Raw genomic sequence first — 12,481 nt, forward strand, 5'->3', positions numbered from 1 at the left:
GCCCATCGCCATAACCATAAAAATTATAATCGGCTTAAGTTATAAATAATTATTAAATATTCTATGCTTTACAATTTTGCTTGAAACTAACAGACAAACTAAAATATTGGGAATTTCCCTATCTCTAGGAAAACCCAGCTCGATATTATCTCCGACACGGCCAACCTGACGATCACACGTCCTCGGGTGCATATCTAAATATTTTATTACAAGCCATGTCATATTTTTTTTTTTTTTTTTTTTGAAGATATAACTTTTCTTTGTTCAGAGGCTAATTCAAGTGACAAAAACTTTTGATTATCAAATCAAATAAAATTAGTTTTCTTGAGGATGCCTTTTCAAAATTTCTATGATTGTCTATTCCAGCGATAACATGCAAGCTATATTCACTACCACCCCAGGTATAGACCCTTAGCACTCACAATGGTCTGCAACTGTTTACTTCATACAGCAAAACTGTGTACCCACATAGTAATCCAACTATGTACACCTCAAGCCCCCGCCACATTGTCAACCACGTATGACACATGTAGTGCAGCTTACAACATCTCTGGCCCCCGCCATCTCACCAGCTGGCCTTCGCGCCCTGACAATTTTGATAAACAAAATTGATTCAAACTACCCTGAGTTTGCAGTTGCGACTACAGACTGGCGCAGATAGTGCGGCCAACAGATTTCTTTTGTCCCCGCCACTTCACCAACTGGCCTGTCATACCCTAGCCAAATCACTCTAGATTTGCTTGTACGACCTACAGCTTGGAGCAAGTGGTGCGACTTCAAGAAGAATCTTTTCTTATCGCCACCACATCATCTACTGCCCATCATACTCTTGCCAAACCAACCTTGATTTGCCATTGTGATCTACAGCCTGATGCAAGTGATGCGACTTTCAACAACTACCATTAGTGCCTAGTCTTTCCCCGGTGGTTTCTGACTCTGTCTCAGAGTACTTCTGAGAAACTTCATGCTCATCGCTTTCATGATCATCTAATAAATCCAATTCAATAGGAATATGGAATTCAGGCATTTTTCTTAAGTTTTCATGACAATATTTATATGTTCTATTACCCGTTAAAGACTTTAAGGTATAACAATTACCGTCGAGAATTTCGATCACCACGAATGGACCTCTGAACTTCGGATCAAGCTTTGTTTGGTGTCTTTCTTCATTTTTAATTAATACAAATCTCCTACTTTAAATGGAACTATCTTTGCTTTATTCTTATCAAATCTAAACTTATCATATTTTTCATTAACTTCTATGTTATCAATCGCTTTTTGTCGTACGTCAGAGATATCAATTTCTTTATCGTCTTGATCAACTATCATACCAAAAGGTCTAACTACTCTGCCAATTAGCAATTCTAACGGACTAGCTTTAGTAACTCGATTAGTAGTAAAATTAATTATTATTATTATTATTATTTATTGTTTAAAGGCCATGGAGTCGTAGCTCCTTGCGGCCTTCCAAAATACATTACAATGAATGTTAATTAACAAAAGTAGTGTATTACAAATATTACTGGTATATTATACATATAGTAAGTACATCAATATATCACTCTATCATCAGATAAAAGTATTTATTAAAGACAATAGTCAAATCACGCATTCTCTTCGCTCAACAAAAACTCGAAACATGCTTTACGGAAAGCCGGAAAAGTCGATTGTGAGGTGCAGTATAATAAATTTCGACGAAAGTGAATCTCTGACATACAATGCAACACCTCCCCCACTCCTTTGACATCGGTCATTCCTATGCAACGTAAATGACGGCATATGAAATTGAGCATCTGACATATTTGCATTTAACCATGTTTCACTAACGGCAATAATATCAAAGATGTGCGTCCTGAAGAATTCTTTAAACAAATTGAAATTGCAGTTTAATGAGCGAATATTAACGTGACAAACACTGAGAGGAACTTGAGAAGAGGAAGTTGACAGACTGATTTGTTCTTGAGCAAGCGATAGTGATGATGGAGTGAATGAAAGTTATTGACGCGAGCGAATGTGCTTTTTGAGCACCTCTATCCCATTAGATGGCAATAACTTCAGCGGCGGTTTCTCCGAATCGATTCTAACAAACACTGAGGCTGCAGTAATCCACACATTTTTTGGAAGTAGCTTAGGAAAATCCTTTAATACCTGCGAACGAAATTTGTAAAGAGTAGGCGGATGACGGCGATGAAGACGAACAGGGTCCTGCGAGATATTTTCCTCGGCTAATAAATCATTATTTTTAATAACTACATCTTTGGACTTCCTGATCATTACATCCACAGCTTCTTTACATTCAAACTTGATTAGAACATCCCTGCGTTTTTGCTTAGCATTCCTCGTTCTAGCTTCAACTGGTTTACCGATCCTTTTGACATATTTGACTCCGAAATCATCCCGAGGTACATCAAGAACATCAAGTAAGTTATTTACAACTTCTTTTAGGTTTTCCTCTGCCACTTCTTCTAGACCGGAAATTGAGATCTCATCCGCAAGAGCCTGTGCCTCAATTTGGAGGGCTCTTTGTTCGAAGTTACAATTAAGCAGAATATCTGCTGCCCTTGAAATCTTCTCAGCCTCCTTATTTGAGCCACCTGAAAATCCTTTATTTTCAAGCTCGCTCACTCTTTTCTCCAAACTATTAAATTTAGCATCTAGTGCAGCCTGCTTAGAAATAATATCATCTACCTTTGTGTGTAAATCTTGCGCTGACTTTTCAAGGTTATCCAATTTATCAAGTTTACTTAGCTTGGGCAAGTGAACAGCAATCGATGTCAATAAATTCATTGAGTTTGTTTCTGAACATGCAGGACATTGTTTATGTACCGCATCTAAAGCATCAGCTGCGGATCCAAAGTTGTATCTAAGTTTAACACATGATACATGAAACTTGTGGTGAAGATGGCAGTTTGCTTTAATGCAGTGTGCCGAGTCTGATATCTCCGAAAAACACAACACACAAGCCATAATGAATACAACACCTTTCCTATAAGTCAATCAGATGGCAGCACCAAACAGACAGAGTCCCACAAGCCAACTGCAAAGTCCAACCTCAAAATTGCACTAATTTAAAATTGATCACAAATAACAAATGAACTACTTAATGCCCAATAACAGTTGATAGTTAAAAATATTCCCGAAAAATTACTGTTCAAAAAACTGTCCCTACAGTAAAAAATAGACAAAATCAAACTGAAATAATAGCAAACAAAAAAGCACAAGAAAAAGACGCTGCTCACTCTACTGTAGTACACTATACAATTGCTAATTGAATTTCGTTTACAACTGCTTGCCAAGAGTTTACACTCGTTTCGGCTGCAGTAAACATACTTTTTAGGGTACTCATTACGCATTCTACCTGGCCATTAGCCTGACTTGAACCCGTAGCTACAAGATGTAATTTTGAGTTTTATGAGGTACAATACTCTTGAAATTCTTTACTTGTGAAACATCTACTTTGATCTGCAGTTATACGGGTCGGTGGGCCAAACAATGATATAGCATTTTTTAGAGCCTTAATAGTATTGACACTATCTATTTTTCGAGTATGGTATAATAAAACAAATTTAGTAAAAGCATCTATCAACACGACAACGTACTCTTTTGAATCGTTTTTACCCGTTAATTTACCTGTGATATCCATGTGCACTGTATGCCAAGGGATGCTGGTCTTAGGAATAGGATGAAGCCCTGCTTGTACTTTGCCTTGAGCTTGACTTGGAAACTTTACAGGTATAACAGTTATCAATGAATTTACGAACATACTTCGTAATTCCTTCAAACTAATAATACTCGCAAACCTTGTCAAGTGTTTTCTCCCATCCTAAGTGCATAATTGACTCGTGCACATGATTTATTACCGACCACCTAAAAGCACATGGAACAATAGGTAAACATAATGTTTTACCTCGCCTATGGATTTTTCGGTGGAATAATCCCTGCCGTACTTCATAGGTTTTAACAAGATCGGACGCGATTTCATCATTTTATAAATCAATTATTATCTTACTAATTTCTGGGTCGCGCCGCTGCTCAACAAGGAGCCAATGATTGGAAATTTCCGTCAAATTTATGCGTTCCTGTAAAATTTTATCTGAATTGCTACGCAATTGTTCCGTAATAGAATTACGCGAAAAGAAATCAGTGTGAGCCATTCGTTTACCTTCTCTATACACGATATCAAATTTAAAAATCTGTAAGAAATCCCACCAACGGTGAACCCTTGGTGTTAAGTCAGCCTTTTTCTGAGAAGCTTTTAACGAATTACAATCCGTAATTACTAGGAACAGTCGGCCATGCAAATAATAGCGGAAAACTTTACTCCGTTAAATACAACTAGAGTCTCTATTCATATGAATGGTATCGCGACTCAGCTGAACTAGTAGCTTTGCTATAATACTCGATAACTCTATTTGAACCATTAAATTTTTGCATTAATATAACCCCATAGCCTTCAGAGCTAGCATCTGTATGCAACTCTATAGAAAAGTTCGGATTGAAGATCAATAGTACAGGCTCACTAGTCAATACAGAGATTACTTTCTGACGGATACTTTCATGTACCTCAGTCCATTCAATATTTCTTTTGCTACCTGAGGTCAGAGGGTATATAAGGGTATAAGGGTTTCGTTACCTGTGGGTTTTGAGAAACGAGTATTTCGAAAAATTATAAGAGAATATGGATTTAATGAAAATAACAACTAATTTTTGAAGTCTGTCTAACGCTTTCTCGATAGTTGAAGCTATAATCATAATACCATCCATATACACAATGACGTATGTATACGCAAATTATCCGAGGGATCTTACAACAGCGCGTTAAAAGATAGACGGTGCGTTCTTTAAGCCAAATGACATGGTCAAATATTCATATTTTCTATCAAACGTTACGAACACCGTTTGTTCAATCGATTATGTCTCAACAGGGACTTGGTGGAATCTGCTAGCTATGTCTCACCACGTGAAATATTTTACATTAGAATTTCGAGCTATCTGATCAGCAATAAGGGGTAATAAAAATTTATCGTTAATTGTATTATCATTTAATAGTTTACTTTTAATTAAGCATACACGAACAATGACGGCAGAAAAATCTATAGTATATCGAGAATTTGTATGGTTTAATGAACTACCGAAAATGATAAAAGAACAAAATCAATTAATGTATTTAAGAGATTATTGAAAAATCAAGCTAAAACAATGTATTTATAAAAAATATATCCTTAAACTTTTGTACCAAAGAAATAGAGAATTATAATTGTAAAGAATATAGCAAATGCTAAATAAATAACTCATTATTATTATTATTTAATGAATGATAATCAACATATAGATGATCCAAAACATCTTTCTTTTTAACCAATAATATAGGGTTTGCAAAAGATGAACGATTGGTACTTATAACATTTGCTTTCAATAGTTCATCTACTCTTTCATTTACTACCTGCCTTTCCTCAATACTAAGACAATACGGTCGCCTGTACAGTTACATTAGGGTCAACTAAACGTATTTTAAGTACCCCAGTATTAACCCCTGAATAAATGAATCTGTATATTCTTTTAAGATCAAAATAAGTTTCTCTTTATCATCTCTAATTACGTCAATATCAATATCATTAAAATGTATTTTACTAATAGATTCGAGTTTATTACACGCATTAACCTGATTACTTTTAGATAAGTTAAATTATTTGAAGTTATATTTACATCAAATCCTTGCCCAAGAATTTTACGACTAATAAATATGTCACATTTTAAATAATCATGTGCAATAGTATGAAAAAGTATCTTTAACTTATGGCTTTTAATAGTTATGTAAAACAAAATTTGTATAGTACAGTTCACGCTAACATTTCCAATACCCTTCAGAATTGTTAAATTATTTTTCCTTTTTCCTGCGATCCTAGTCGCAATACTTTCTTTAACCAATGAGCATTCCGCTCCTGAATTAAACCAAAATGAAAACGACTCACCACGATGTATTACAAAACCTGGCAGAGTTGTCACGGTGCGGGAATTGATTCGCCACTCAATAGATCCCTTTGAAAGCGTCGATTGCTGCAATAATTAATAAACTGTCTCCCAGAAGACAATCCACCAAACACACATTCACTGTCGCACACTAAGTAAACGAATCCGTGTTTGAATTTCCCGGGTTAAATTTCGGTAGTAAAATACTACGATTCAGTGACGCCGGTTTTGTGATAGCCTTCATTAGCTTCACAAGACTTTTGCTTTGCATTTCCAAAAATAGTTTTAAATTGCTCAGAGGAGAATGCAGCAAATGATTCTGATCCCACTTCTGATGTCGGAAAAGCATTATTAGGGGCGTTAGTACAGTCCATTGGATTCGTTTATTCAATTATTTATTAATTTAGAATAATTAAAATATACGCTAACTTGTATAAACAATACTACGATTAATTATCCAAATATAATTAATATACAAGGTAAAAGCGCTGGGGAATGAGACCGAGAACGAATCCGGGGTCAGCAGGATGTATGCGGTCTTTACTTGATCAATGCTCAACGAGAACTACTCGTCTCAGTACCCTAAGTACTTCTCTCAAAAAATATTTCGACAGCCCTCATTGTCTGTCGATATCTTTAACTGTATACTTATTACTTCTATCCTGTGACCTCGGCTACGTTTGGTGACCATTGTCACTCCGGACTCAAGCCCATCGCCATAACCATAAAAATTATAATCAGCTTAAGTTATAAATAATTATTAAATATTCTATGCTTTACAATTTTGCTTGAAACTAACAGACAAACTAAAATATTGGGAATTTCCCTATCTCTAGGAAAACCCAGCTCGATATTATCTCCGACATATATATATATATATATATATATATATATATATATATATATATATATAAATATATGAAAAATTGATGTGGGTACTTGAATAATTACAGAAAGAGCGGAAAAGCGGGGATCAGGTTTAGGGTTGGATATCTCAATTAAAACGCGTAATTTATTATCAAAAATAACACTAGTAATTTATTTACATTAATTACACTCAATATTTAATATTTTTAATAGCGGATTGTTAAGATAAAAGCGGATTTGTAAATTACAGCGTGGGTTGCAAAAGCGAAGCCGGTTGACACGTGGTTGAACACTTTGCCGGCACTGAAAAAGCGGTGAAATAAATGCACTGTTAACACAATTTACCTATAACAAATTAAAGCGAATTATTAGCGGTTAATTTAAGCAATTTAAATTATAAAATAAGCGAAATGCGGTTTATTAACAAAAAACGAAAGTAAAGAAATACTAATGGCGACTTGATGCAGCGAAAGCGTAGAAGCGAAAGATAATAATAATGCGTCTTCTTCCTCGTCGACTTGGGGAAGAAGGCTGATTGCGCATGTCAGCGGAGCGATCAGCCAATCAATAATTCGTTCTATTGATGTCGACATCGATAGCCAATAGTAAAATTCAATACATGTGGCGTGATCGAGCGGTCGATTGGCGCAAGCGTGTGAAAATTAGCGGGAACGAGCGCTTGTCAGGTGCGTATTGTAAATTTGGGGAGCCCACAGTGACGTAGTGCTCACTAAGTGGGCCTGTTCACTGAACATTCTCCCCGGCGTTGGCGGCTGCGTCGACAAGATCATCCTCTTCATGCGTCAGTGGCAAGACACAAAGCTTTGTAATTGGGCGTACCAGCTCTGTGTTAACTGTCTTCACAGTTACCACGCGGATTTGTCCATCTGCTCCTGGATGGACAGCAATCACTTTGGCTAATGGCCACTTGGTTGGCGGAAGATCCTCAGTGGTGATCAGTACAACTGAACCCACTTTGATCTGGTTGCGTTGATGATGCCACTTTGAAATGGCCTGGTAGCGGTGGATACAGTCCTGGTAGTAGCGTTTCCAGAAATGTTGCACCATTTGCTGGACTTGTTCCCAGTGCGAGAGCCGAGCAGGTTGTAAATCTGTCAGCGATGGCTCTGGGACTGCGGTCAATGACTGTCCGATTAAGAAATGACCTGGAGTTAATACAGCCAGGTCAGCAGGATCTTCATTAAGCGGTGTAAGCGGTCTGGAATTCAATATGGCTTCAATTTGAGCCAGTAGCGTCGAATACTGCTCAAGCGTCAATAGCGAGTCTCCGATTGTTCTTCGGAGGTGAAATTTAATAGATTTCACAGCGGCTTCCCATTTTCCTCCAAAATGTGGAGCTCCAGGCGGATTGAATTTCCAGTTCGTGCCATCTTGCGCGATCAGACTTGATAATTCTCGTAATGTGCGGGATCCTGCTGCGAATAGTCGTTTCAGCTCTTTTTCTGCTCCTACGAAATTGGTTCCACAGTCAGAATATAGCGTGTGGCAGATACCTCGGCGACTAGTGAAGCGGCGATAAGCGGCGATGAAAGCGGCAGCGGTGTAGTCAGTGACTAGCTCTAGATGAACAGCTGAGCTGAACATGCATACAAAGACAGCAATCCAGCCTTTGTATGTTTTTGCTCCACGTCCTTGAAACGTTTTTAGCGTGATGGGTCCAGCATAATCGAGTCCTGTATGCAAAAAGGCTCGAGTTGGCTGTACTCGTGCGGCAGGTAGTTGACCCATCAGCTGTTGAGCGCGTTCTCCACGATGTCTCGTGCAAATTACACAGCGTAGAATAAAGGATCTGACTGGAACACGGCCTCCAATGATCCAGACAGCTTTGCGTAATTCAGCGAGCGTGAGCTGAGTACCTCCGTGAAGCGTTTTGCGGTGCGAATCATCAATCAATATTGATGTAAGCGGTGAATGTCTCGGCAGTATTGCTGGATGCCTCTCTTCTGGGTCCAATAATGCGTTTTTTAAGCGGCCACCGACTCTCAGGACCCCCTGATGGTCGATGAACGGAGTCAGCTTAGTGATGCTGTTGTTTTTTGGCAGATCATCACCATCTTGAAACGTATGAATCTCTCTAGCGAAATATTGTCCTTGAGTGAACTTAATCAAAGTCAATTTAGCGCGCTCCAGGTCTGATGGAGTAAGCGGGTAGGCCAGCGAAGATTGTGGAACTCTTTTGAAGCGGTCGATGACACGATGCCAGATGCTGAGCTTCCTAAGTAATGGAAACAGCTGCGAGTAATGCGATAGTAATTGTTGGAGAAGGCAATTTTCTGCTTTCCAAGTTACTAATGTCAGACCTTGGCGTTCTTCTCGATGCGTTGCGTTGTCGGTTGGAGGCTCAAGAGTGGGCCAAGAGGATTCTGGTTCATGAAGCCACGTAGGTCCATGCCACCAGAGAGCGTGTTGCTTTAGTTTTAGCGTAGGTATACCTCTTGAAGCGCAGTCAGCTGGGTTTTGTTTTCCTGGAATAAATTTCCAGGAGACATCTCGAAGCGTTTCTTGGATTTTTCCCACTCTATTGCGGACGAATGTCTTCCAGCGGGTTGCTGGACTTTTAATCCATGCGAGAGTCACGGCGGAGTCAGTCCAGAGATTTATCCTGACATTTCCAAGTGACTGAACTTCTTTAACATGAAGTATCAGTTGTGTTAACAACCATGCGGCTGATAATTCCAAGCGTGGAATTGTCATAGTCTTCAGCGGTGCTACTTGCGTTTTTGAACACAGAAGTGAGACTTTTGTGTTCCCATCAGCGTCAGTGACTCTCAAATACACAGCGGCAGCCATAGCGTTCTGCGAAGCGTCTGAGAACCCGTGCAATTCCATAGTTGCTCCGGGTGCTATATTATTCCAGCGTGGAATGCGGATTGACTCTATGTTGCGGAGATCATCGCGGTATCCAGTCCATTTGTGTATGAGTGATGGTGACAGTTGTTCGTCCCATGACACTCTATCTAACCACAGATCTTGCATGAAGATCTTGGCTTTGACTACTATTGGTGCGAGAAGTCCTAGCGGGTCATACAGCTTAGCGATTTCAGACAAAATAGCTCTTTTTGTCTTTGGCGTCTCTTGCGGTAGCGTGTACTTGAACTGGAGAGCGTCAGTGCGTGAATTCCAGTACATGCCCAGGACTTTTACTGGTGCATCACTGATTTCTTTAAGAGGTGTATCTAGCTGCTTTTCTTGAGCGACTTCAGCGAGTAATTTTAGACTATTGCTAGCCCATTTGGCAAGCGGGAAGCAGCCTGCTGCACACAGTGCTTTTGTTTGCACTGCAACCTCTATAGCGTCTTCTTCATTGTCTGCTCCACCGTAGATGTCATCTACGTAGCGTGTTTTCAACATTGGAGCAACAGCTAGCGGAAAGCGGTGTCCTTCATCCTTTACTAGTTGGATAAGCACACGTACAGCGTCAAAAGGTGCACTAGCGGTTCCGTATGTGACTGTCTTGAGACAGTAAGCGTCTATTAAGTCATTCTCATTTATCCAGAGAATGCACTGAAGCGGCCAATCAAGCGAGTCGACCTCAATCTGTCTGAACATCTTGGTGATGTCAGTAGCGAATAGAATCCTGCTGCAACGGATTCTCAACATCACATCAAAAATGTCAATTTGCGTTTTGGGTCCTGCGTGGAGAATGTCGTTCAATGAAATTCCTGTAGATGTTGCACAGGAACCATTGAACACTGTGCGGAGCTTCGTAGTGGTACTATCAAGCTTCAATACCCCATGGTGAGGCAAGAAGTAAGCGTTTGCGGGCAATTCGTTGACTGGTATTCGTACCATGTGTCCTAGCTGAATGTATTCTGCCATGAATGCACGATACATGTCAGAATATTCTCTTTCTCGCGACAAGCGAGTTATTAATCTGCGGAGTGACCCCATAGCTGCGTTGATAGAGTCGCCAAGTTGACTCTCAAGGGCCTTAAGCGGTAATCTCACTACGTAGCGTCCATCAGGCTGTCGATAATGCGTTTGACGAAAGTGAATTTCACATTCGTCTTCTTCAGCGGTGTTGAGCGGTGAACTTCCTGATGGAACTTCTTCCTGTTCCCAAAACTTAGCGATAGCGTCTTGTAATTCTGTATCAAGTGACGCATGTAATGCTGCGTGTGATGTTGAAGCGGGTTTAGCGGTGACAGCTCCATAAATAATCCAACCAAGCGTGGTGGATTGTGCGATCGGAGCATTGCGAGGTCCTCTTTGAATCTCTGCGTTCATGATCTGTGCGGCTGGCGATGCACCTAGAATAATGTCTACAGGACGCGGCTGTAGATACTGCGGGTCGGCTAGTTGGAGATTCTCCAGATGCGGCCATTTCGGATCAGCGATCACGAACGATGGAAGATCTACCGTCAATGTTGGTAGAATATGCATGCTGACATGCATTGATGCGGTCGAATACAGCGAACGAAGCTCAATTGTGCTCACACCTAGTGAGCTTCCTGCGGAGACATTGCCAATGCCCTTGAGCATGACCATGTCACGCTGTAGCGGTTGTCCAAGCTTCTTGAAGAGCGACTGTCTCATAAATGAGAGCTCTGAACCTTGATCAATCAACACTCTGGCGGTGATTGGATTACCATGATGTGGGCGGACCTGGACTAAAGCGGTAGCTAGCAATACTTGAGCGGAAAGCGGATCTGTGCGGAAGATGTAGACTGCGGTGAAGCTGGTTTCGTTGGTGCATCCAAAATGGATGGACATGTGGTGACGTTGACCACATTTTCGGCAATCTTGAGCGGTCTTGCAATCTGCGGCGCGGTGCGGAACACGAAAGTTGAAGCACAAATTGCATTTTTCAACTATCTTGTGTAATTCTCCATAGCGAGGTTATTTAAGGCCCGAAGTCGAGTTTTCAGTCTTAATAAACGGAAAGTTCAGCGTACCGGTGTACGAATGACTATCAGGAGCAGCACCCGATGTGCTCTGCGATGCTCCTGACACTCGACCTTTCCTAGCGGTATTACACTTCACTTAACACAGCACAATTTTTAAGCGGAATGATAAATTAATTTAATTGAGATAGAGCCAGCCTGATCCGGCTCGAGGGACCAATGAATAGGTACAGAAAGAGCGGAAAAGCGGGGATCAGGTTTAGGGTTGGATATCTCAATTAAAACGCGTAATTTATTATCAAAAATAACACTAGTAATTTATTTACATTAATTACACTCAATATTTAATATTTTTAATAGCGGATTGTTAAGATAAAAGCGGATTTGTAAATTACAGCGTGGGTTGCAAAAGCGAAGCCGGTTGACACGTGGTTGAACACTTTGCCGGCACTGAAAAAGCGGTGAAATAAATGCACTGTTAACACAATTTACCTATAACAAATTAAAGCGAATTATTAGCGGTTAATTTAAGCAATTTAAATTATAAAATAAGCGAAATGCGGTTTATTAACAAAAAACGAAAGTAAAGAAATACTAATGGCGACTTGATGCAGCGAAAGCGTAGAAGCGAAAGATAATAATAATGCGTCTTCTTCCTCGTCGACTTGGGGAAGAAGGCTGATTGCGCATGTCAGCGGAGCGATCAGCCAATCAATAATTCGTTCTATTGATGTCGACATCGATAGCCAATAGTAAAATTCAATACATGTGGCGTGATC

General features: G+C 39.9%; 1 protein-coding gene across 1 annotated transcript; it reads right to left on the reverse strand.

Moving 5' to 3' along the window:
• Positions 1 to 7,581: 7,581 nt before the first annotated feature.
• Positions 7,582 to 11,571, reverse strand: LOC123263997. The gene has a single exon (XM_044727043.1). The coding sequence runs from the start codon at positions 11,569 to 11,571 to the stop codon at positions 7,582 to 7,584; it is 3,990 nt and encodes a 1,329-aa protein (XP_044582978.1).
• Between the last annotated feature and the right edge of the window lie 910 nt (positions 11,572 to 12,481).

Source organism: Cotesia glomerata, linkage group LG4 (genome assembly GCF_020080835.1).
Source record: "Cotesia glomerata isolate CgM1 linkage group LG4, MPM_Cglom_v2.3, whole genome shotgun sequence".
Taxonomy (NCBI): domain Eukaryota; kingdom Metazoa; phylum Arthropoda; class Insecta; order Hymenoptera; family Braconidae; genus Cotesia; species Cotesia glomerata.